A 27,850-nucleotide genomic window follows, 5' to 3' on the forward strand; every position below is an offset into this window, starting at 1 on the left:
TTATAAGGGAAGGTACTTCAGTGGAAAATAACTATGATGTTAAAAAGGCATTAATAAAATATTTATTTTTTAAATGCAAGTTATCATTTAAGAATAAAAAATGTAAACAAGATGTGGAAGAGATTTCCCCCTCCAATTTGCAGTATAACTCCAATTTATTCTGGAACTTAAGGTGATAGAAAACACTGTAATTTAAATTATTATTTTTTGTCTTTTTGGAGGGGGGACGGCAGGGCAATTGGGGTTAAGTGACTTGTGCAAGGTCACACAGCTAGTAAGTGTTAAGTGTCTGAGGGCAGATTTGAACTCAGGTCCTCCTGACTCCAGGGTTTGTGCTCTATTCACTGTGCCACCTAGCTGCCTCAACACTATAATTTAAGCAGATCATCTTTAAGGTAAAGAAGTTCAGTGTGCTCTATTTTTCATTCCAAGTGCTACTTGTAATTTCTGGTAGAATGCGTGGACACGTTCTTTCTGAACTGGCCAATGCAAGATGCAGTGAGATTTAAACATTCCTCTTCTTAAACAAAGGGCATGATTCAGTTTATAATCTGGAATGTCTTCAAGAAAGATCAGGATGATGGAATCCAGGTTTTGTTCAATTGCTTGCTGGACTGCATGATGTACCTTGAACCTGAAATTAAAAGGGAATAGTTAACCCTGAGTTCTCCTTCAATGCTTCAGAAGATCCATTGCTTAATTAGTGTGGGTTCTTCCTCTATTAACACAGATCAAATCTTATAGCCACAATGATTGTTACTATGGTTGCTGCTACTACTACTAGCATTTATATAACTCTCTATCATTTTAAAAGTACTTTACATGTGTTGTCTCATCTTCTTAAGTTTTGTTGTTCATTTTGTTCATTCATTTCATACGTGTCCAACTCTTTGTCAACCTCATTTGGGGTTTTCTTTGCAAAGATACCAGAGTGATTTACTATTTTCTTTTCCGACTCATTTTATAGATGAGGAAACTAAAGCAAACAGGGTTAAGTGAGTCTCCCAGGGTCACACAGCTAATAAGCATCTGAGGTCAGATTTGAACTCAGGGAGATGAGTCTTCCTGACTCCAGGAAGTTCTATCGAGTGAACCACTTAGTAAACTGTAATAAATTAAGTGACTTGCCCCAGGTTACCCAGCCATAAAGCTAGTGTGAGTCAGAGGTAGGAGTAGAATACAGGTCTTCTTGACTTCATGGCCTTCCATATATTCACTATGTCTCTAATTTTCTCAAATCAATGCTGTTATAATATTTTTTATCATAGGATCTCAGATGTAGAGTATAAGAGAATTTAGAAGACATTTAGTCCAATTCCTTCATTTTACACTTGAGGAAACTGAGGGTCAGAAAGGTTAATGGCGGGGGGGGGCGGCCAGGTGGCTCAGCGAGTAAGAGCACCGGCTCCAGTGTCGGGATGACCTGGATCAAATCCGGGCTCAGATATTCAGCACCACACCCAGAAATAACTGGCCATGTAACCTTGAGCAAGTTACTTAACCCTGATTGCTTAAAAAAAAAAAAAGGTTAATTGGTTTGCTTAAGATAACACAGGTAATCAATGGCAGAGCTGGGATTTAAATCCAGGGCTAAATCCACATGATCTCTCAATCTTTCCCTATTCTCACACTTCCCTCCCTGAATAGTCTTGACTGTATTGTTAACTAGTTCGATTGTAGATTGTCCTCCATCTTTGAATCTCATATCCCTTTGTTTTTCTGCCATTCACATGTGGCAATACTCTCCCTCCATTCTTCCAAATCTCCCCTCCATTCTTCCCTCTCTTGTCTTCATACTGCCCAAACTGCCGAAAACTACTAGAATGAGTCACACAACCATGTAGATTAGGTTCACAACAAAGTGATAGTATCTGTTCTTCAACCAACTCCTCACTGCTGTGTATTAATCTTTTATTCTTCCTTGGTCAACTCTATCATGATCCCACAGAACTTCTCTTACCTCTTTAAGTCAAAAATGCTAACTTCTATGTCTTACTCACCAGGCAACCTTAAATCCTGCTTTACTAAGAAAAGCAAAGTCACCCATTCATTGCATACTTTCTCATTTCCCCAGAATCCCTCTATATTTTCAACTATCTTTTTTTTGTTTGATCCAGTGTCTGAAAAAATGGTGACCCTCTTACTGGGCAAGGCTAACCTTCCTCCAATTGTGCCTTTAATACCATTCCTTTCTGTCTCCTCTGTTGACTTTTTTTTCATCTCCAAACTATATCTACATACTTTTCCCTTGCAACCTACAGAAGGGATCACATCCTCCCCATTGAATAAAATAAGCAAAAACTTCTTTAATTTTGGTGTCCCTTAAATTTTTGGTCTACATCTCCCCTCCTTTTCACCACCAAATTACCATGAATCACCCATACTAGCTCCCTCTGCATATTCACTCTGCACTCATTTTCAACACCTTTGCCTTCTAAGCCCACTATTTGAGCTTTCAAATATTATCAGTGATTTCTTTATCTAGTGGTTTTCTCTTAGACCTCACCCTGCTTGTGAGATTTTTGCAGATTTTAACTCTGCTTATCATATTCTAATGCCGGATACTCTTTCCTCCTTCATTCCCCATATACCTGTTTTATCATTCTCCAGTTTGCTTTGCTGTGTCTTTTTCCATCTCCTACCTCCAAAGAATGGACAGCCCCCAAAGCTCCTGATTGGGCTTCCTTATTTTGGAGATCTCACCTTATCTCTTGGGTTTGTGTGGCATCATCTAAACAAATGACTTCTAAACCTCTGTATCTAGCCCAAATCTATCTCAGATTGGGATCTGACATCAACTACCTTCTGGACATTTTTGCCTGAATGTTTTTGGGACCTGAAACTCAACACATGCCAAACCATTTTCCCTTTAGTTTTTTTTTAATCTCTAAGTTGCAAAAAAATATTACATACGTACATATGTATGTATGTATGTATGTATGTATGTATGTGGGCAGCTGGTTGGTGCAATGGATAAAGGGATGGTCATGGAGCCAGAAAGACTCCTGAGTTCAAATCCAGCCTCAGGTACTTGCTAATTGTTTACTTAAATTCTTTTCACCTCAATTTCCTCATCTGTAAAATGGGACTAATAATGGGGCATCTATCTCACAAGAATTACTGTGATGATCAAATGAGATAATAATTGTAAAGCATTTGACCCATTGTCTGGCACATAGTAATATGATATAATTGTTAACTATTGTTGTTCTATACTGTGTACATACATATATGTATGTATATATTATGCATAAATGCATGTGTGTAGATATGCATAAGCATATAGTATAGCAATATAATAAATGTATTGTACATATCTACATATACGTATATATTATACACACATATATTATATATATAATATATTTTAGATATATACAGGAGGAAGGGAAGAGGAGAAAGGGGAAAAAATATGTGCAGGGCACTGTGCTAAGTGCTTTAAAAATAGTGGATCACTTGATCCTCACAATAATCCTGAGATGCAGGTGCTATTATCTCTAATTTACAGGTGGGGAAACTGAGGCAGGCATAGATTAAATGGCTTGTCCGAGGTCAGGAGGCTAGTGTCTTGAGGTGAATTCGAACTCAGTTCTTCCTGACTGCAGGCTTAGTGCTCTTTGCACAATAATATTGCCTAACTGCCTCTATGGGGCAGTGGATAGAATGCTGAGCCAAGAGTCAAGAAGAATCCTCTTCCTGAGTTCAAATTCAGTCTCAGAGACTTACTATCTGTGTGACCCTGGCCAAGCCACTTAACCCTGATTGCCTCAGTTTCCTCATCTGTAAAATGAGCTGGAGAAGGAAATAGCAAACCCCTCCAGTATCTTTGCCAAGAAAACCCCAAATGGGGTCACAAAGAGTCTGAAATGGCTAAACAACATTGGCTTGAAGACAGATTCCCTAAAAATTCATGCACATCCCATACATATTAACCTACCTTTTACACAAGGGATCTTTCAAGAGATTTTGTGTTACAACAAAAATAATCTTCCTGCTCCTTTTTATGCTGTGGACAATTGCTTCGAGTTCAGGTATGCCAGCTTCAAAGTCCCTTTCCTCCAGGCAGAATTTGAGGGAACGGTCATTTTCTTCCATAGGAGACAAATGCTTCCAGATCCATCGTGCATCTTCTCGGGCATGGACCACATAGGCCGTGTAGTCGGGCTTTTCTTCCTGGTGATCAATTTCTTTGAAGCCGAGGACTCGATGTACGGTCACATTCCAGTAAAAGGCTATCCTCCATCCTTGGAAGTGGACAAGCAGGACCATAAAGATGAGAGTGAATAGGAAGCTGGTATTTATCACAAAGAGTAGCTTAAAAGGGGCACTGTCTTTACAGGGGGAAATATCAAAGAGTATCACTGGGGTAGCGTGATATTGTGGTGGGGTGTTACAGAGGTAATGACTAGAGAGATCCTCGATTTCTGTGTGGGTCCCATTAAGCCAGCTAGCAAACCAAGCCAAACTTTCACAGGTGCAGTCAAATGGATTGAAACTCATATCTAAAGAATTCAGATTCTGGAAAGCCGGTCCAAAAACACTCTTCTCAACAGATGTTATAAGATTCTTCTGCAGGTTCAATGACTTCAGGGATGTCTGATCATCAAACAGAGAGTCTGGAAGTAAATTCAAATTGTTTAATCCTAAATCAATTACCCTTAGCTGAGATAAACCCTTAAAGACATCAACTGGAATTTCATCAAAGCCATTAGACTCTAAATTAAGTATGTGGAGGTGAGAAAGACCTTTCAGGAAAAGAACAGGCCCTCCAGGATTAGCATGCTTCCAAAGTCGAGCCAAGTTATTGTGCTGCAGATCCAGAATTTCCAGCCGATCGAGTCCTTTTAACATTTCATCGTTTATGTTTGCAATGTTGTTGTTGCTGAGGTCTAGAATGGTCAGATTCCGAAGGGAATGGAAAGGGGATGGAGAGACGTCCAGCTGTTTGCAAGCCACTCTGCGAAGCATCAGTCTTTTGAGGCTTGGGACTGAAGCAAATGAGTCACTGGTTAATGTCAGATATTTGTTGTAGGAAAGGTAAATCTCAACGATGTTTTCCAGACCTTTCCACTCTTGGCCTGTAAGTTCTTGACTAATTTCATTCAGGCCTAGGTCAAGAACTTCTAGATGACCCAACCAAGAAAATGCTCCACTCTCTATATGAGAGATTTTGTTTCTAGTCAGGTTAAGAGTAAGTAAGGGAGAATGAGCAAGGGATGAGAAGGTAGCATTAGTTAGAGTCTGTAAATTTGCAAAGGAACTGGACAAGGTTATATATTTGAGACTTGTTAATCCTGTGAACATATGGGTGGTAATGCCCGAAAGGCTGTTATCCTCTATGTTAAGATATTCCAAACATTTTAGCCACTGGAAAGAAAAATCATCTATCTTAACTAAGGAAAACATGGCATTTTTTGGTTTAGTGAAGGTCCTTTTCAAGTTCAAGTATTTTAGCTTGGAGAGTCCATAAAAGGAGCGAGAATATAGATGGCCTATGCTGTTATATTCCAACCCAAGCCATTCCATGTGTGAAAGCCAAACAAAGGAGTCATTAGCTATTGCCAACAAACCATTATGGGAAAGGTCAAGTCTGGTGAGATTTGTCTGGTTCAGGCCTCTAAAAGTCACGTTGGAAATTTTGGTAAGTTGGATGTTGCTCAGAGAAAGTGTCTGAATACTTGTGCCTGATAATTGTAAACAAAGCTTCTCTGTAAGTTCAAGCCCAAGCTGAACATTGTTCAGTGAAAGGCCATATAAATTTCTAATTGACTGAAAGCATTCTGGAGAAAACTGGAAAAATAAAAATAAGAAACAAAAAAGTTAGTGGTTATTTTACATGACATCATACTTAACTAGCCTTTCAAAGAGGCAGGAAATTAGGTAGATACAATGGATGGTCTTCTAGTCCTGGAGTCAGGAAGATCTGAGTTCAAATCCTGTCAGACATTTACTTGTTGAATGGCCTTGGGTAAATCGAATAATCTGTTCGCCTCAGTTTCTTCAACTGTAAAAATGGGGTAAAAATAGCACCTACCTCCCAGGGTTGTTATAGGATCAAATGAGATAAAAATGATCCTTTGGAGTGCAAAGCAGGTAATGATATGAATTCGAAGAAGGAGTTCCTTTCCTGGGAGCTCCCCACATTGGAAAAATCATAGTTTTAGGACTAATAGCATACCTCCCTTCCTCCCAAAAAGAGAAATCCCCCTATTTATCTTACAAGGTAGTTTTGAAGAAAAGCAATTTATAAAGTTATTTTTTTAAATTTTAAATTTTAAAGTGTTAAAAAAATGCAAGTAATAAGAAATATCACAATCCCAATAATCTAGAACAATTTCACTGAAAATCTCAAGCATACAAAAGATGTTAGTTGTTCTATATTATACCTAATATGGTATCATTCATGTATTGGAGGGACTTTTCTAACTGTGTGACCCTAAATAGGTTACTTCTAACTTCTCTGGGTCTCTATTTCCTTATCTGTAAAATGGGAGTAATACTTTTCTACTTACCTCATAGGACTGATCTCACAGTGAGAAAAAGTTAATAATAAATAATACAGAATAATATTTTATAATCATATTATAATGTATGATATATAAATAATAAACTATAAAGGCTAATAAACATAAACATGGGCCATTCAAATGCTCGGGCAGTATTTTCTGAGAAACCATATGTATACATACATACATACATACATACACTTTGATTAAGGTGTGTGTCAGTGGGAGTAGATGAGATGAGATGAGACTATAGAAAGGTCATGGGGTTGTGTTTATGGAGGGCCTGGAATGCTTTGAACTTGATTCTATGGGCAATAGGGAGTTCTGAGCAGAAGTGCCAGGGCCAAATCTGGGCATAAAGGTAGATTGATCTTTTTGTTTTTTTTGGAGGGGGGAAGACAAGGCAATTGGGGTTAAGTGACTTGCCCAAGGTCACACAGCTAGTGCCAAGTGTCTGAGTCTGGATTTGAACTCGGGTCCTCCTGACTCCAGGGACAGTGCTCTCTATTCACTGTGCCACCTAGCTGCCCCAAAAGATTAATCTTTTGACTGAGTCCAAGTTTTACAGAGCAAATCCTTTTATTAAAGGGATTTGTTCTGTGATTTTGGATTCAGTCAAAGGGTTGCATGTGTGAGGGAAGAAGCAGCAGTAGGATTAAAGAAGAAAAAAAAATATATATATATATATATATCAAAGATAGAAGTAGAAATAATAGAATTTAGAAACCAGTAAATGTTGGAAATCGAGGAAATAGACGAAGTAATAATAAAAAATAACAATAATCAATATCGCTTATATAGCTCATACTATGTTACAGGCACTATGCTAAGTACTTTTATAATTGGTATCTCATTTGATCCTCATGACAATCCTATGAGGTAAGTTCTGTAATCATCACCCCCATTTTACAGAGGAGTAAACTGAGGCAACCAGAGGTTTCAGTGACTTGACCAGGGTCACAAGGCTAGTAATAAACATCCGTGGTCAAATTTGAACTCAGGTCTTCCTGACTCCAGATCCAGCATTCTCTTCACTGAACCACCTAGCTGCCCCTAATTTTGTAGATGTTAGACATGTCAATATTTGTTCTTTAAAAAACAAACAAATGAAAACTCTTTGTGGGAAACTAAACAGATTCACTAAAGTAATCTTTAGGAGTCATGGAATCCTAGGGTTGACAGAAATTGCAAGGGTCATCAAATCCAGCTTCTTGTCCTCACATATTTTTTAAAAGGAATGTGATTTTTTTAGGGAGGTAAGTTTTAAAAGTGTGTGTTATTTCAGTTTTCTATAAATTAACAAGAAAGAAATACATATAAAATAAAATGTAAATATAAACAGGAAACAAAGGAAGAAGGTGTTGATTTTCTCAGAAAAACTAGAATAAAATTAATATCCTAGAACATTAAGAATGGTTCCATTAGGTGTGGCTGGGTGGCACAGTGAATAGAGCACTGGCCCTGGAGTCAGTAGGACCTGAGTCCAAATCCAGTGTCAGACAGTGACCTTGGGCAAATCATTTAATTAACCCCAATTGCCCTCCCCCCTCCAAAAAGCAAAAAAAAAAAAAAAGAGAGAATGGTCCCAACATTGTATCTGGTTCTATATCAATTGAAGTACTAAAGGATCCAAGGTATATATACAACATTATACTAACAAGACATGGAATTATATTGGAGCCTTTTAAGAAGACTCTCCATTTGGTCCATTGCACAATTCCTTCCTCTATCAGAAGTTTTGCCCTTTTACCAGTTATTTTGATATTTAAGCCCTCTTAGATGGAGTTTAAAATGTACTCACTTCAAATCAAAATTTGCTTTAAATAGAATAGTATAATTAGCATATTCCAAAGTATGTCCTATGGAAAACATCCCAGCTCTGTTTTCAAAGAATGGACTTTCTTTCTCTAACTTTTCAAGGATTTCACTTCCCTAATGATGGTCATGGCCCCTGTGTTTTGTAGTAGATGGTACTATGAATAATAATATCTGGCATTTAGATATTGTTTTAAGGATTACAAGGTACTTTCCAAATATTCTCTAATTTGATACTCAAAGCAACTCTGAGAGGTACAAGCTATTATTATCCCCATTTTACATTCAGGAAACTGAAGCCAGTGGAGATTTAAGTGACTTCACCAGGGTCATCTAACTATTAAGTGTCTGAGACAGAATTTGAACCCAGTCCTTCCTGACTCGAAGTTTAGTGGTCTATGCATTGTACCATGAGTTGCTATAGTTTCCCCATTTCTCCAAAAAAAAAAATCCGGATTTGGTGGCCAACATTCTATTGATGAGTATCTTAGTAAGGTGGGTCCTTAGACAAAAGACACATGGCTGTTTTTAGCTTCTTAGAAACTCTCAGAACTTGAAATCCAGCCTTCAGGAAGCCAGGATTGCCTCCATTCTAGGATAAGATCTCAGAGTAGGTCTGAGTGAAATTTCTCTCTCTTGACCTAAGGTTCAGAGACCTAGATTTCAGGGGGTACATGAACTTGGATGGGAAGAGAATTCCAGCTTTATTTTTTCTAACCTTTGATTTACTTTTTAACTCTCTATATTTTGTATTTTGAATTTAGAAACATTAATCAGAGAAGGTATATTTATAATTGGTATCTCATTTGATCCTCATGACAATCCTATGAGGTAAGTTCTATAATCATCACCCAGAGAAGGGGTCCATAGGCTTCATCAGATTGCCAGAGGGATCCATGACTCAGAAATTAAGAATCTGTATATGATAGGACCAACATTTCCTTCCCCATTCCCGCCTTCCCTGACCACCCCAGAGTTCTCCTCCCACACAACCTAATTGGCCCCAGCACCCCTGATATAGCATCAACTACATACATACCCCACCTGTATGTAGTTGGGGCTTCTCAGACTTGGTGGGTGTTTGAGACCAACCCTTACTGACTATCTATGTGCTTCCAAATGGAAACGAGGGGGGCCACCTCCGGAGAATCTAAGTGCCATATTATCCTTATTACACATTCCTGCTGTGTTTGGGCAAAGTAAGTACCCCTCCTCAGTTAAGTGTTTAGTGACTTTCAGGTGCCTCATTCCATCCCACCATTGAACCTTCTCTTGGAGGGTGCTGGCTCCAACCAGACCCCTGAACTATTACTCCCTGCAAAATTCCAGACCTCTAATTTTTCTAACACTCCACCAATCTTCCCTGAGCCAGGCTGCAATTCGACATTGAGATCCCTACCTTGGGGCTGACCTTTCTTTCACCAGCTCCCTACACCTATCCCTTCCCTGCCTTACCTTTGAATAGCTGTGGCTTTCCTTAGTTCAGGGGCTGGCAATGAAGAGAATAGAGAGGAAAAAATCAAGCCAAAGAGGGGATAAAAGATGGGGCCAGTCTCTAGTAGGGTGGGTGGTCTGGGGAGCACAGCAAATACTCAGTCACTCACACTCAGATATTAGAAGGTTGCTTTTTTCAGCTGGCAAGAAAGAGAGAGAAATGATATAAAGACATAGTAGATAAAATCAGAAAGAAATGGGTCCTATCCAAAACCTCACAGTTACTGAGTCTGGCTAATTTAGGTTATGGGAACAACAGCCAACTCTCCTTCCTAATCAAAAAAGATTAGAAAGGCTGTGGGATGTTCTTAGGAGGATGATGGATTTAGAGATAGAACCCATCTGACTATGTGCACTTGAAATCATTTAAACTCCCTACACCTGTTTCCTCATTTACACAATGAATAGCTTATTTTGGAGCAGAGGTTCTTAACCTGGGGTCCCTACACTTTTTTTTTTTTTGCTTTTTAAAAAAATCTGATATCTGTATTTCGGCATCATTGGCTTCCTTTGTAATTCTAGGCATTTTATTTTGTGTGTTTAAAACATTATTTTGAGAAGGGATTCCTAGCCAATTAATTTATTAATAAATAAGCATTTATTAGTCTTCTACAAATTTCTGAAGGAGTACATGATACAAAAAAAGATTAAGAAATCTTGGTCTCAAGATCTGTTTTTAAGATTCTCTGCTAACCCCAAATAATATTTCAGTGGGAAATTTTCAATATATCTGTAAAGTAATGAATACAGTGGAATAATATTCCTTTATAAAGACCAAGAAGCATTATAAAAATTAGTTACCTTGGAGGACAAAAGGCAAAAGAGAATGTTGATAATGATCTAATAGGATTATAGATCTGACTTATGGAAGAGATTGGAGAATCATCTAATCCAAAGGGTCCCAGACTTATTTTGTCTACTTCCCCCTTAAAAAAAATTACTCAGTACCCCCCCCCCCTTGAAATATACTTTTTTTTGGGAGAGGAGAAAGCAGGACAATTGACAATTGGGATTAAGTGACTTGCCCATGGTCACACGGCTTGTAAGTGTTAAGTGTCTGAGGTGGAATTTGAACTCAGGTCCTCCTTACTCCAGGACCAGTGTTCTATTCACTGTGCCACCTAGTCACCCTGAAATCTACTTTCCTTAAACCCTTTAGTGTTTTTTTTTCATTTGTGTCATTTAAAAAAAATATAAAATATATTTTTAAATGACACATCTTAAATTTAATAATGTATTTTGTGGGGGTTTTCCTGCATTGAAATTTTGATGACATAATATTACATCATATAACTATATAGCATTGTATTATAAACAAGTCATTACACACACATATTCATGCCAGTGCATGCTAGATTTCCCAATAATGCATGACATATTCACTTGCCAACACTTGCTTGTTAAGACCAGTCAGCAGGCTTGACCACTGATCAGCTATAACTTGCATTTTGAGTTTATTTAGAAAATCATGTAATCACTATGACTTTAATTCCATTATACAACAGATGAAACATGTACTAATGTTTTTCAAAACTTTCTTCTGTTCTTTCTTTGTGTTTCCCCTGGCCTCTTATCTTTATTCAACACCCCAAATTGCATCAGAGGCTACTATCTCCCTCCTGGATCATTCCAGTGCTTCCCAGGGGACAGTATTACCCACTTTGAGAGACTGATCTAACTCCCTATCTTTCAATAGGCTAAGGTGTCATCATTCTCCCTTTAAAAATGAGACAACTTAGGACCAGAGGAGAAATATCTCTGGCCCAAGATCATAGTTAATAAGTAGGGGAAACAAGCACCTGTCCCTCTTTCAGGGTAGTGTTTATGCAGATGTGATTCACTCTCTCCTGAGCCCAACACAACAGGAAACAAGTCATTCTGAGTAGCCATGATGGAGGCTGTGACCTCCTTTCTTTAGATTTCCATCAGTCTGGTTCCTTTACACAGAGCTCAACCTAAGTCAGCAATGCCCTTTCTTACCTCTCTCAGTTGGTTTGAAGACAAATCAAGTTTCCTCAAGGATGAATTTCCAAGGTAATCAAACTCCTCCTTTTTTAATGTATGTATTTTGTTGTTAGTTAACAGAAGTTCCTGGAGATTTTCTAGTTGTACCTGAGTTCCTAATTTTGTAGATGATAAACCACTATGAGATAGGTCTAATATGCGTAAATCCTGAAGGGGAAAAAAAAAACATTACAACATATATGTTATTCTTCCAATTAAAAACAACCTTAAATTATGCCTCATAAATATCCTTGAAGTCCAAGTATGACCCATCATTATTACCTCAATGTTTCATGGTTCTATAATCATTATCAGTGTCGCTGATAAACATTTCTCAATTACCTTTTGGAGTTTTGCGTGGGCTTGAAGCCTAGGAGTTCTGAACTTGAAGACAGGAACAATCATATCAATATGATATTAAGAGCTGGTATTTTTTTTTGTGGGGCAGTGGTCAATGGATAGACCTGGAGTCAGGGAAATCTGAGTTCAAATCTGGCCTCAAACACTCACTAGCTATGTGACCCTTAACCTCTGTTTGCCTCAGTTCTTCCTCTGTAAAATAGATGCACTTTGGAGAAGGAAATGGAAACCACTCAACTATCTTTGCCAAGAAAACCCCACAAAGACCATGAGGTCATATGACTGAACAACAATAAGCATTTATGTAGGACTTTAAGACCAACAAAGTGTTGGATCTTGGATTTTAAAGCAAGACCTTGTTTTGAATCATGTCTGAGACATTTACTAGCTGTGGGGCCCAGGGCAAGTCATTTTATTTTTCTCATATGCTACCACAATTGTTTCAATTATAAAAAAGGTAATAGTGATAACATCTATCTCATAGGGTTGTTCTGAGAATCAAAAGAGATAATCTATGTAACAGATTCTGCAAACCCCCAAACAATATATTCGCATTGGTATTATTACTATTGTTGTAATTCATGTTACCTCTGGCAAAGGAATACATTAATGTTACCTTTAAATTTTTAAAAGGGTTGTTACTGATTTTCTGAAATGAGTTGAATTTCAAATGAAGTTCCTTAAGGCCTACACAGTAGGCAAACATGGCATCAGAAAGCTGGGACAGCTCGTTGTGTTCAAGGTTCAAAACTTTCAACAGAGGGAGATTTTGACACAATTCTAGCTCCAACTTTGAGATGCTGTTGAACCCCCCATCCAAGATGATGAGTTGGCTGTATCTTGTAAAATTTGCAGCTGGCAATCTTTTGAGTTGATTGTGTGTAAGGTTCAAGGTTGTAATGTTGGTTGGGAGATCAGCAGGAATTTGGGTCAATTTCAGATGACTGCAATCAGCCACTTCTTGTCTGACAACACAACTTTTTACAGATTGTGTGCACACCATCTGAAAGGACAATATTCCAAGAAAGAAGCAACTGCGATAGGTCAACCACCTTTCCATGATTCTGCTCTGCAAAAGAATCCAAAGCAAGCATGCACATGATTAATAATGCAGAATTATCTAAAGAATTTGCACAGATTACTTGCTATGCATAGAATCAAAATAACTTTGCCTTTTTTCATTATGCACAAGAGTTGCATAATGGATAGAGAGGGGTCCTCAGAATCAGGTGGGATCTGTGTTCAAGTGTGATAAATATTGGCTGTGTGATTGTCACAGTATCAATTATTTAATTATTAATTAACTAACATTAAGCCAATTAACATCTCAGAATCTCACTAATGACACAGCCTGGAAGCTACACAGCAAGTGTCAATTTGCATTGGTAAGGGATGTTTCTCACCCTATATCAATGAAATCACAACTCCAATTCCTGCCCCCTTGCTCCCCTAAAAAATTACCAGATGGAGCAGTGTGGTATAATGCCCCACCCCACCCCCACCCAGCCTCCTCCACTTTATCCACCTTCCTCATATGATTGCACACTTCATCTCCTGAATCTGAACATTTTCACTGACTATGCCCCATGCCTTGAGCATTCTCCCTCATAGCCCCTCTATACTTAGCTGTCCCATTAGGGCTAAAATGAAGAAACATCAAACTCATTATCTTGAGTTATGAAGCCTTGCTGATCTCACTTTTCCAATTACTCTCATCAAACAGATATCAATAATATGGCAAGCACATATGCTTTGTTAATTGAAGGTTTCAAATTCAGTTCAACAAATATTTATCAAGCATGTATCATGGTGTAATGGTAATGGGCATTTGAAGATCTTTCCTGCCCTATAATAAGCCAAAGGGAATTTGGAGTCCTTCCCTGCTTTGAAAATATATTCTGCTCCCTATTATATGTAATCACATGGAACCTGTGGTGGGAGGAGTTTGCTGAAGGGTGGAGCAGAGCCCACAGGAAGCTGGGAGCCAGAGCAAGCTAGACTGGGAGGAGGAGAGGATACATCCCAGGGAGTCAGTCAGGCTTGTGAGTAAATGTTAGTTTGTGGGAAGGCTAAAGGATGGTGTGGCTCTCTGTGCTGTTACGGTTTATTCACTTCTTTGCTACTATGATAGAATCAGCTTACTGGTTTTGGGAATTGGTTTTCTAGTTTCTGAATAAATGTTTTCCTTCTGTCTTCTATATGGAGAGTCTGTTATATTTTGCAATCAAGCACTAGGCAGATATATTTATAGTGATTGTGGGTGCTGTGAATATTGCATTGGTGCTACACAGGGACAAAACTTAAAAGGTGTAATTGATTTACATCTGGCCTTAGAATTGGAAGGACTCTGATACACATTGGCTCTGACTCTGGACAAGTCATTCAACCTCTCGGTAGGTACCATCTGTAATATGAGAAGCTTTTCAAGAGAGTAAGAAAAATGTTTGGCAAATGACTATATTATACTATTGAAACATTCCAAAAGTAGAAGTATTAGTGAGAAAAATGTGTGGATTAGAGAAAGAACAGTGGGAAGCCAAGGGAATGATGAGAAAAGGAAAGAACATTACAATGTACCTAAAAACATATGAAAGATACTAATACAGAAATAATTCCCATTGACCAAAAGCAAATGAATGAGGTTTGGATATCAAACACTTTTCATCTTAGGCTAGAACAAATAGAGCAGTGACCTGAAGAATGGAAAAGAAACTAACTGATGTCCACAATAACCCAAAACTCTGAAATCATTTCTAATTGATGAAGTTACAAGATGCCAGGCATACCCTAGAAGAAGCACACCCCTTTCTTATTGAATGTGCTCACAAAGTTTTAATTCTGCTTACAACTTATCTCTGTGAATCAGGACTCTCAATCAATCCCATTCTCAGTCAAATCTAAAGCAAGAAATAATTTGGAGGCTGAACATGATGTTTAACTGGCATCAATTTTAACACAACCATTAAGCCAAGTTGATAAGACAAATCAATGGTTTAAGTCATTTATTTATGTTCTGATAAACATTGAAACTTTATGATAATAAACAATGCTGTTATGTATTAAATAAAGTTTTCCTTATGAAGAGTGAATCACTTTTATCTTATCTCTTTTGTGCATATATATGATATATACATATATGCTCACCATACACACACACACACACATGCACATGTAACGTGTGCATAGAGTCAACTCTAGAATTTATTTCCAATGGATAGCTAGGTGGCACAGTGCATAATGTATCTAGTCTGGAGTCAGAAAGACTTATCACCCTGAGGTCAAATCTGGCTGCAGATACTTACTAGCTGTATGACTTTGGGCTTGTCACTCAACCTGTTTGCCTCAGTTTCCTCATCTATCAAATGAGCTAAAGAAGTAAGTGACAAACCACTCCCATATCTCTGCCAAAAAAACCCAAAATGGGATCACAAAGAGTCAGACATGACTGAAAATGGCTGAACAACAAGAACTGATTTCCATTCATATTGAAAAGAGGATACAGGAAGGTTTACTAAAAGCCCAGAGGTATATGGACTATAAAAGGTTGGGAACTCTGCTGCTCTTAGGGTATAAGTTAAAAAACAGATGGATAGCTTCCCTGGAATACAGAGATTCCTTGGCACCAATGGAATTATGAGTCTGGTTCAAATGTATAAGGATATATAAGATCTAGTGTTAGTTATTGCAAATACAGCTATGAAAAATGACAGAATCTCTGTCCATGAGACATGAGACGTAGACAAATTACTCTAGGACAATTTAGAAAACTATGAAATGCAAAAGAAAAGTCAAATAGAACAACCTGAGAGATTTAAAGTAAGGAGGGACTACTTCGAGATGGGAAGGGTGAAGTGGATGAAGGATGCCTTGAAGGACTTGGCAACTGAGCTAGACATTGAAGAGCATTCTTAAGCAGAGTCTGAGTTGAGGGGAGTTGGGGAGATTCCATTCAATGCATAGAGAATGACTTAGACAAAGGCACAAAGGTGGAAGAGGTAGGGGTGAGAATAGAGAATGGTGTTGCCCAGTATGGCTCTAGTAGAGATGATATAAAGGGAAATACTAGAAAGTGGGGAAGAGGGAGAGGCAAACATTTAGTAAGCACCTACTATGACCATGTGCCAAATCTCTAAGATGAAACTTTGGAAAGGATGAATGGGGAACAGGCTTGTAACAATGCAAATAGGCATTTCTGAGGAAATGTACTTCTCCCAGGTGAGATATTTTGCATGTCATTTTTGAGCATTTTCCACAGCTCCGCAGCAGGTCCAAGGTGATGTTTTGGGTGGGGGAACAAATGGAATATTCAGCTACCCCTTATTTAAGCTACCTATTTTCTTTCCTGCTTAAGTTTATCTGAGACAATTTACCTGGAAATAAATAGTACTCAGGAAATGGGCCTCAGCACTTGAGCTTTACACAGCAGTCCTTAGTGTACATCATTATCTGTAATTTACTGTTTTTTAGAGTTGCCTGAGGCATTGAGAGGTTAGGTGACTTGGCTAGTCTCACAGCCGGTATGAGTCACAGACAGGATTAGAACCCAAATTTTCTTATCTCTGAGGCCCCTCTAGCTCAGATGTACACTGTAAACTAATTCTCTAAACGATTAGCTCACTTGGCTAAATTTTCCCTGAGTTAATTATTTTCCAAAACAATTTTCTCATCTCTTCATTCATCTCTGCCTCTTAATACAGTAGAAATAATAGTGTCTATGGTTCTGGAGGACCCGGGTTTGAACTGTGTCTATGCATGCTGCAACTTGTATGACTTTGGGCATGTCACATGCCCCCCCCCCCCTTGGCCACAGTTTCCTTACCTGTAAAATGAGAGGGATTAGACTATTTGGTCTCTGAGATTCATGCTGTTTCTAAGTCTGTGCTTCTGTGATGTTTCTCCTCTTTCATCAGCCAACAAGGAGAATGGGCAGATTTCTCAGATGAATTTTCACAAATCACTTCTTGTTAAGCCCTTCCCCCTTCTCCAGGGCCTTCATAAAAAGGTATAGAAAGGAGGAACAGATACCACTTGTACCGCCTGCCTCCTCTCTGCTACTCCTTTTTCCCCTTCCTCTAGATCCAACCTAATTTATTCCTTTGAGTTTAGAGGAATACATTGATTTCCAGAGCATCACTTTTCCAATTCATTCACACACACACACACACATTTAAGAATACATACAAAATAAGAAAAGGAAAAAAAAAATAACATTGCCTTGTACATAGCAGAACATAGGAGAGAATTCAACATAAAACAATTTCCATTTCAAGAAAGTCTGCATAGTAAATGCTAATCATTGCATTCAAAGCTGTCCATCTTTTCTTTGCTTCCTTGTAGGTTTTCTTTTCTTCTCTGCAGTGCACTTCTTTTACATTATTGTTATTTATTAAGCAGTTCTTAGCTTGATCAAGTTCTAGTCTGGAGGTATGGGGAGTAATGCCCCAAGTCTCAGTTCCTTCTTACAGTTATTTTCTGAGGTCTGTCCTGGGGATTAACCGTAGGCTCTCCTCTCCACTCCTAAACCACAAAGGCTGAAAACTGTAGCTGTCCTCTCTACCTTAGAACTGAAACCAGGGTCTCTGTTCTCTTGCCAACATGGTTCTTGCCCCTCTGCTACTGCACTCACCAGATGTGTTGTATCTGGTCAGCACAGCTGTTCTTGATATCCCTCAACAATGGAAGGTTCTTCTCCTGCTCAGCTGTCAAATTGCACACGGTCAGTGAGAGGAGAGTTTTTAAGGCTGAGGCAGGCTCCCAATCCCAGGTGCCCCCAGGACTTGTTGTTGTGAATTGCACAGAGTTGGCCTGGAGGTATTTGCACTTCCTTCAGGCCAAACCTCTGCCTCTAGAGTCTCTCAGGTTGTCTTGGGTGAACTACTGCTTCACCCTGTGTTTATTTCTGCCATTCTGAGGTGAATTTCTCTCTTTTTATGTGGAGGAAATTTGGAGAACCGAAAGTTTTCTGACCTACTCTGCTATCTTCCCAGAATCCTCTTTCCAATTTATTTTTCAGTGAAAGTGATTTTTAAAGAAAGAAAATAACTCTCCCAATTTATATTGTTAAATGCACTTTGCACTTTTTTTCTCAGCCTCTGATAATCACCATTTTCTCAGTTAATATGCAAACAACCATTGTTCAACAATTTCTCCTTTCATCCATCATCAAATAGTAGGGGAATTCAGTGAACACTACTTTCCAGTACAAGCTGTTTTTATCCCCTCTCTCCTGCAGTATTAAAAAAAGAAATCTTTGCAGCCTCTCCCACAGTACTTTTCTTTCTTGCAGTAGGTCAAAGTCCAGGACTTTGCTCAGAAACCATTAAGCTGTTTGCTCAAATCCTGAAAGTGAAACTACAGAAATTTAAAAAAAAAAAAAAGGAAAACCTAGAAAATTTCCTTTTTAACTTGGATTTAACTGTGAGGGAGAGGGAGTGGAAGGAACCCCAGAAACTCACCATCTCAGCGACAGTAGTCCTCTCTTTGGCTTCTTTACACCTTTTCTCCCCACTTTGGGAGGAAACAAATGTGCTGAGTAGCCTGAGAGTTCAGGGCGAGACACAGCCCTGTTGGGATGGGCCAGGGCTAGGAGCAGGAATGGGTACACAGATATAAATCACTTCCTCTCTTTGGTATGTATTCTTGGATGAAACAAAAATCAACTCCACAAAGCTGAACTATAGTCACAACTAATTTAGCATGGATTTTTTTCCACGATGAAACACCCTTTTGTCATTCAGAGAGGCAGACAGTAATAACTATTGGGAACAACAATCAGTTTGGAAAAAGGAGGGAAGAAAAACATAAACTGAACATATCTGGAGAGGTGGAAAAACAGGGGGAGTTGGGGTTTCAAGAAGCCCAAAATGTTCCTCTGAGCTTTATAACAGAAAAAGGATTTTACAGTAGCACACATGGTTATATCTTTCTAAGTAAACTCTCAGAAACCATTATGTAAGCAAGGGGAAAGATCAGTATATTTCTCTTAGGCATAATATGACCTATGTTATTTTTAAGGCTTAAAAATAGTACTTTCTCATTTGTTCCTTCATTCTATCCTTCGCCATCAAAGCCTTATTAACTGGGTGGGACAATCTGCCCTTGGTCCCACGTCTCCAGCTCCTGGGAAGGCATGTTTCCTCTCCATAGAAGTTCAAAATCCATCACCACCACCCTGTTTTGTTGTTTTCCACTGTCTTGCACCATGTAATCTGACCTTACTCCATCACCTAGTCCTAGGCCACCACCCCCAACCAAACCATTGCCACCTCTCTCCTAGGAACCCCACTCCTTTCCGATCCCGACTAGGGAATGAGCTATTGATGATCCATTTTGCCACTGACAGCACCACTGCTTTAGCACACCCTCCCCCTCACCCCAAACCATTTTACGCAAAGTGAACAAAGTCTTAATTTAAGGTCTAGTCAACATAATTTTGAATGAAAGCTAAGGGATATACTACTATCTGTTTTGACATCTCATCCAGTTTCATTATTTATTTATTTATTTATTATATTATATATAACAATATAATAATATTATTTATCTATTTTAACATCTCATCTCACCCTCTGTACCTTCTTACTACATGCACTACCATTCAACTCTGTTCACTGGACTTCTAGACACCATGTCTAAGGGGGACTGATCCACTGAGATACAGAATTCCAGAGTCTTTTTTTTTAATAAGCAATTGGGATTAAGTAACTTGCTCAAGGTTACATGGCCAGTTATTTCTGGGTGTGGTGCTAAGTATCTGAGCCCAGATTCTATCCCCAGGTCATCCCGACACTGGGGCCGGTACTCTTACTTGCTGTGCTACCTGGCTGCCCCTCCAGAGTCTTCTTAACTGGTTAATGAAATCGATCCATTCAGCTTTGGAATTCCTGAGTCATTCTAATTGGTGATGACTCAGGGAAAACTCACATAGGTCACTACTGTCTACTTGGTCTCAGACCAGATAATACTTCATTTCTTATCCTGCCATATGCCCAGACAATACTCTTGCCATGTACCCTACTGTAGTATGTCTCATCTACCTCTATCCTTATCTACTCTGGTTCTGGAAACAGAGCTCTTGTCTGACATCACTAACTACCTATTAGATATTTCAAACTGGGCATCCCATAGGCATCCCAAATTCAATAGGTTCCAAATGTGTATTTTCCCTAATCTCACCCCTCTCTTGTTTCTGTCAAGAATGCTCTCATCTTATAAACTGTGAATGACTTAACAGAATGGCTCTTCCCAGCAATACAATGATCCTAGACAATTCTGAAGGACTTATGATGAAAAATGCTTTCCATCTCCAAAGAAAGAATCAATGAAATCTGAATTCATATTGAAGCATATTTTTCTTCATTTATCTTGTTTTTTGTCTGTGTTTTCTTTCACAACATGATTAACATGGAATCCAATAACTGTACATATCAAATTTCTTGCCTTCTTAATGAACCGAGGAGGGGAGAAAGGGAGGGAGATGACTTGGAACTCAGAAAATTGTTAAATGAGTGTTTAAAAAAAGTTGTTTTTACATGCAATTGGGGGAAAAAACAAAATACTAAAGAAAGAAAGAAAAAGAACCTTTCAATCCTTCTAATTCTCCAGATTTGCAACCAAAATATTATATTCAAGATCTCCTCTTTTACTCCACATATCCAAATCAATTGTCAAATATTGTTTCTACCTCCATAATATCTCTCATATTCTTCCTCTTTTAACTATTTATACAGTCCTTATCATGTCTCCTAGAATTAGAGTCTCCTAATTAGAGTCCTTGCTTTAAGGACTCACTTCCTCACTTCTCCTATTCATCCTCTGAGATGGAGCTGCCAAGTAATCTATATTAAACACAGGATTGACCATGTCATTCCTCTATTCAAGCTCTAGTGGATACCTGATGCCTCTAGAATGGAACACAAACTCATCTGTTTGGCATTTAAAACCACTCACAACCTGTTCCCAACCATGTTTTCTAGATTCATTATATTTTACTCTCTTTCCCTCACCTTATGGTCAAGTTAAACTGGTCTTGCTATGGCTCACACATGATACTTCACCACCAATACTTGAAATGCACTCCTTGCTAAATTGCATGTCTTAGAATCCCTAGTTTACTTTAAGGCACAACTCACCTTTGATATGTTGACATTCCAGATCACCACAATTAGTGATGCCTCCCTACTAATGGTATTTTTAATGTATACTTATATGTGCGCACATTGTTTCCCTTGATAGAATATATCCCCCTTGAGGGCAAGATTGTTTCATTTTTTCCTTTATATTCCCAATACCTCATCTCATATCAGTACCTGACTATAGGAAATCACCAATCGTTCACATTAATAGTGATCCTAAGTTCTCATCATCCTCTTTCTTATCCTTAACAGGTAACCAGTTACCAGATTTTGCAGTTCTGCCTCCAAAATATATCTCATATCTTTCTTCTTTTTACTCACATAGCCAAGACCTAAGTGGAGGCCCTTATCACCTCTTTCCTGGACTATTACAATAGTCTCCTAATTTGTCTCATAAATACTAGTCAGTCAGTTACTCAATCAACAAGCATTTATTAAGCATTTAATTTGTTCCAGACAATCAGGAATACAGAGAAAGAAAAGAAGAGTCTGTGCCTTCAAGGATTTTATATTCTAAGAGGGTGGAGAGAGAATAAGCAAACAGCTCTGTACATACAAGATATATCTAGGGCAACTTGCAAATAATCTAAGATGGAGGGTGTTAGCATTAAGGGCGATCAGGAAAGATTTCTTGTAAAAGGTAGGATTTTAGCTAAGACCCAAAGGAAACCAGGGAAACCATTGAAGAGGCATGGCATCAGGAGATGGAGAAGAATAGCAGGAAGGCAATTATCATTGGATTTTCAGAGTGTGTAGGGAGTTGGATGAACAAAGACTGGAAATGCAGGAAGAGAGCAAGCTATAAAAGTCTTTAAAGGTCAGAGGATTTTATATTTGATTATGGAGCTAATGGGTGAGCCTGACAGAATTGACTGAGTGGGAGGGGACAAAGTCAGACCTGAACTTTAGAATGATCACATTGGCAGCTGACTGGAGGGTGGACTGGTGGTTGAGAGCTGGAGGTGGCGGGGAGGAGAGATGAAGGAAGGATTCCAAACCTGTAGGCTATCGAAATAGTTCAGGCACGAGATGACAAGGGCCTGTACTAGGATGATGGCAGTGTGAGAAAAGAGAAGAGAAGGCAGATGCAAGAGATGTTGGGAAGGTAGAATTAACAGGACTTAGCAATAAATTGGATGGGGGGGGAGAGGTGGGAGAAGTTGAAGAGTCAAGCATGGTACAGCACATATACTAAAAGCTGTGTAGTAAGGGTCCAAAGTCCCACCCCTTATAGTGACCTAAAACAATAGAAAACTTGGTGTTAGGCTATTGCCTTAAAAAAAAAAAAGAGTCCAGGATGATGACTATCTACTTACAATCTGGCTTGTAAGCCTGGATAACTGGGAGAATGATAGTGCCCTTGAAAGTTATAGAGAAATTTAGAAGAAGGAAGAAGTTTGGGGAAAAGATAAACATTCAGTTTGGACATGTGGAGTTTAACATGTCTACAATACATCCACTTTGAGATGTCCAGCAGACAGGAATATAAGACTGGAGGTGAAGAGAGAGGTCAAGGCTAGATCAGAGACCTGAGGATCATCTGCATGGAGAAAATAATTCAATCAACAAGAGCTGATAGGATCACTAAGCAAAATAGTATAGAAAGAAAAAAGAAGGTCCAGGACAGAGCCTTGGGGGCTTGTAGTTGGTGAGTGTGACCTGGAGACAAAAAGGCAATAAGAAGGTGTGAAGATATTTAGGGGGAGAACTAGGGAAAAGCAGAGTAGTGAAGACCTAAAGAGAAGAGAGTATGATGGAGAAGAGGGTGATTTATAGTGTCAAAGGCTGCAGAGAGGTCAAGAAGGATGAGGACTTCAAAAACGTCATGAGATTTGGGGATTAAGAGATAATGGTGACTTTGGAGAGAGGGATTTCAGTTGAATGATGAAATTGGAAACCAGACTACAGAAAATTAAGAAAAGACTGAAAGCAATAGAAGAATTCACTAATTGTAGCTGATCATCTCAGAGAGTTGAGGAGTGGAGGAGAGGAGAAATATGGAATAGCTGCCAGTGGGGATGGATGAATCAAGAGAAAGGTTTTTGAAGATAAGGAAGACATAGATATTTGTAGGCAACAGGGAAGCAGCCAGGAGAAAGCAAGAGATTGAAGATAAGACAGGGAGTGGAGATGACAGAAGGGGCTATTTGTTGGAGAAAATGGAATGAAATGGGATCACAAATGAATGTAGAGGCAAAGAGAAGAGACATTTCTTGAGAGAGGTGTGAAGACTATTGTGTGGGAAGGCCATGAGTGTTGTGACATGAGGAGGAGAATAAAGGGAATTGTGGGTAAATGACCTGAATTTTTTCAGTGAAATACAAGCCAAGTTTCTCAGCTAAGAGTATGGGGAAAAGGAGAGCCATAGGGAGTTTGAAGAGGCATGAAAAGAGGTTTGGAAAAGCCACTGTGGTGATTGGAACAGTGAATTAATTAAGGAGGTGTAGAAGAATTTCCTTGCTGCAGTGAGAGCCCAGTTGAGATTACGTACACAAATTTATAGTAGAGCCAATCAAGACAGTTTCATGATTTCCTCCATTGCCATTTAGCTGAACAAGATTAGTAGCAAAGACAGCAAATAGAAAGTGATCCAAAGTTGGAGCTTAGCAGAGCATGATCAGAGATAAGAAGGCAAAGGGCTTGGGAGCAGAGAATAGTATAGAGTTGAATGGGGTCAAGATTGGGAAGGGAATATAGTGTAGTCTATATGGGGCAGGGGAAGGGTGTTGACCTGGAAATGGACTGAGAGAGGGATTAGAGGTCGTGGTGAGGACCAAGAACAGCTTAAGGGTGGTGAGTTGGAGTAAAAACAGATGATAAAAGATGATTATGAGATAAAGGAATGTCAGAGTTCATGAACATGGAAGTGTTGGCAAGATCAAAGATATGGCCACATCTCTTTGTGAAATTGAAATGGGATAGAAGTTTAGGTCATGGAAAGTGAGTAAATTAAGGAATTGGGAAGTTAGTGTGTTTGAGGAAATAGCAATTTATATTTTGAAATTCCTTTGTCTAAGGGCAGAAGTTGGACAGTAGAGCATGACTGTGAACCAGACACTGACCTCACTGAGGAAAGGAGGAGAGTATTCTGGGGATCAGTAGGTAACAGCAATTGGATGGTAAATATGGATTGTCAAATCGATCCTGTACACAACAGCCAAACTGCTATTCCTAAATCTTCAACCTAGCCTAGAGTCAGGAAGATCCAAGTTCAAATCCAGCCTTAAATGCTCACTGACTGTGTGACCCTGAGCAAGTCACTTTTTTCTGCCTCAGTTTCTTTATCTGTAAAATGGGGATAATAATAGTACCTACCTCCCAGGGATGTTGTGAGGATCATATGAGATAATCATTGTAAAATGCTTAGCACGGCTCCTGGCACATAGTAAGTGCTATATAAATATTAGCTATTCTTTCATCATTATTATTTTTTAAAAGGAATCCTCCAAGCCATCAGAAAAAAAGAAAGCAAGGCCCAAAAGAACCAATGAAAATTTCACCAGATTTTTCCACAAAAAAACCAGCAGATCAAAGAACTTGAAAACAGATCATATATTAAATTTTAAGATATAGCCTCATATCCCAAAATAAGTTTCACAGTAAAACCAAGCATTGTTAAAAGTTAAAATGTGGATACTTGAAAACAGAAATCATTGCAAAGAATTCGTGAGCATAATTCCACACCTTTCAATTTGAGCTGAAAAGGCAGTTCATAATTAAATCAGAAGTGTCTAAAATCTATTAATAGGTATAATGGAACTTTTAATGCAAGAAATGCAAGCCTCCAACCACATGTGGAATCATATCATCCATAACATTGAAAGTTAAAGGTGGTTTCTATAGAGAAGAAAAGAAAAAATGAACAGACATAGTTACAATATATTTAAATGTTCAAGGAGATGATTCATATAAACAAAGGGGGGAAAACACAACAAAAAGGGAGTGGAAAGAGGGAAAAGAGTTATCATCCCAACAACTCTTAAACCTTTGCTCTTTAAGGAGGATGATATATAGTATTAGGGAAACTTACAAATTTAATATTAAAAACTAGAGGAATTGTATTTCATTTTGCTATTGGGTCTAGTTATTGAAATGTGTCTCAAAAGCTTTGTCAACACAACATAAACATAGCAAGCTGGAAAGGCATAAAGTATAAACTCAGCTTGTAGGTATATTGTCTGGGGATCAGCATTGCTTAGGTCAAAATGACTCATGTTCAGATTGTCTACATGGGGATAAATATCTTCTGTTAAAGCCTAGAGAAGTTGTCATCAATGTCATTCAAGGGAGTATTCAGAACAGTTAAAGAAAGCTCATTGACATATTGAAATATTGCATACAGTAAAATAGAAAAATTCACATTTGTTTCCAAGCACATTACTGACAAATATGGGGGAGAAAAACACAAATCAAATGGAAGATTTGGAACATTGAATGTGAATAGATTGAATTCAACTAAAGAAAGAAAAAGTTAGACATGGTTTGATGGTGTTTGTCTTTTCTTTTCAAAGAGACCAGTAACATCACTTGGATTTAAATGAGACAGAGTTTCATAAAGCTGTCAGCCTCACTTTCTCTTCCAGAGTCATGCAAGTCCAGTGGCAGTGGCAAGACAAAAGTAAAAATGACTGCTGATGTTAAAAAAAAAAAAAAAGCTGGGGGCAGGTAGGTGATGCAGAGAATAGAGCACCAGCCAGGGAGTTAGGAGGAGTTGAGCTCAAATCTGGCTTCAGACACTTAACACTGTGTGACCTTGGGCAAGTTATTTAACCCCAATTGCCCTGCCTTCCCTCTTCCAAAAAGAAAAAGAAAAAAAAAAGCCAATGATTTCATGTCTAAAGGTTAGAGTGTTATATAAATGTGAGCTAATTTTTAAAACTATTATTAGAAACACATTTTAATGGGGGGAAAAGCTTCAAGCAATCATTTATAACTTTCTATTTGCTTCCCTAAATTGTCATGTTGGCAGTTTTTTCAAAAGATGAAACATAATCACAAATTGTTTAACCTTTCTGAAAATGAAATAAATTCAAATTAAAACAATATTGAGACACTAACTCATGAATCTGTCAAGGTAGAAAAGTAATTAAATGCAACATAATTCATTGTTGGGGTTTCAGGGTAAGAGGAGTAATATTACATTGTTAATAGTACTGTAAATTTATATTATTATTTCAGAGAGTAAAACATTTTTTTGTATTTTTATTAAATAAATTTGATGATCCCATTACTGAGTTTATGCCCTAGAGATGCAATTAAAAAGAAAATAAGGCATCTACAAAAAAATAGTTATACATCATTTATTTGCAAGAACAAATAACTGGCAACAAACTTTATATACAACAGATGAAAAATAGCTGAACAAATTATCATTATCAATGTGAGAGGAAAGTCTTACACTATGAAAAATGATAAATATGAGATATATAATGAAAAATGGAAAGAATTAAATGTAAGGTAATGTGAAGAAAGAAATACTAAAACTCTCTCTCTCTCTCAATATAAATACACACACATAAATATGTATATACATATATATGCTGATTATAAAGCATAAACAAAAAGTAAGAAACAGATTTGGTAAAGATGAGTTATCACTGGTTTGTTAAAGCATATTTTATTATAGATATTTTAGGTTGGAAAAAAATGGCTTCTTTTTGACCTTCTGTTGGCTCTGCTTCTCAAAAAATTTAATTTGAGGCCTTATTTTTAAAGTTGGAGTGGAATGTTGGGAGTATCCATCTGGGTTCTCTGCCATCTTAGCTGTGCCCCACCCTATCAGATGCTTTTAGAATATAAATAATGAAAGAAGGCTTATAATATGAGTCTAGAAAGAACTAGACTGACATAACAGCCAAAAGCTCAAGAAAACCCATCAATTCCCTTTGTAGGACAAAACTAACATGCACAATTTTTTAGCAGTTTGCAATAATGACTCAAGTCATTGGTATATTCAGGAAACCATAGACGTTCCCACTTTCCATCTGTTCTCTCATGGATTTTCATTTCAATCTATAAGGAAACCAGACACCTGTTAGCAATTAGCCCTAAAACACTGATCACGCTTCCAGGGGTTACTTGAATTACTGCAAGCAGCAGAACCTCAGACAGACGCCAGCACCAGTGTTTTCACACCAAGACACTCACTGCCATCATTTCTGGATTGTATCTGGAGAGCAAATCATGTACTTCTATTCCATAGCAGTTAGTTCGTTTGTAAAGTAAATAAACTACGAGTACCACACAGTCAGCAATCACTTGTACAAAAAGGCACTTTCCTTCTCCACAATAAATCATAAATACATTGTATTGAAATTAGGCACCTTATTACTTACCCCTGAAATGGAATTAAAAGCTTGAGAAATTAGCACCAAAATTCCTGGGAAATTCCACTTCAGTCAAAAAACGTCTCTACTGCAGAGTTGGTATATTTAGAACAGCATCTCTTTTTCAGAGGTGGGGAGCTATTCTCCTATGTGTCTTGTGGGTCCATGCTCAAACTTGCCCATACAAACAAATGTACCACAAAATCAAAAT

At 38.2% G+C, this 27,850-nt stretch overlaps 1 protein-coding gene across 3 annotated transcripts; it reads right to left on the bottom strand.

The window, feature by feature from the left end:
- Window positions 1-39: 39 nt before the first annotated feature.
- On the bottom strand, window positions 40-27,850 carry TLR3 (toll like receptor 3). 3 transcript variants are annotated; one of them, XM_069095701.1, is made up of 6 exons: window positions 18,635-18,858; window positions 16,999-17,169; window positions 12,796-13,248; window positions 11,796-11,987; window positions 3,938-5,790; window positions 40-634 (listed from the first exon to the last, which is right to left on the bottom strand). In XM_069095701.1, exons 3-6 carry the CDS (start codon window positions 13,237-13,239, stop codon window positions 406-408), a joined length of 2,718 nt encoding a protein of 905 aa, XP_068951802.1. In that variant the 5' UTR covers window positions 13,240-13,248; window positions 16,999-17,169; window positions 18,635-18,858; the 3' UTR covers window positions 40-405. The 3 variants fall into 3 exon arrangements, with proteins under 3 accessions (XP_068951802.1, XP_068951811.1, XP_068951794.1); XM_069095710.1 differs by lacking the exons at window positions 16,999-17,169; window positions 18,635-18,858 and adding an exon at window positions 27,649-27,850; XM_069095693.1 differs by lacking the exon at window positions 16,999-17,169.

This window comes from Petaurus breviceps, unplaced genomic scaffold, assembly GCF_028583685.1.
Source record: "Petaurus breviceps papuanus isolate PSGF00001 unplaced genomic scaffold, PetGlider_PUasm1.0 126, whole genome shotgun sequence".
Taxonomy (NCBI): domain Eukaryota; kingdom Metazoa; phylum Chordata; class Mammalia; order Diprotodontia; family Petauridae; genus Petaurus; species Petaurus breviceps.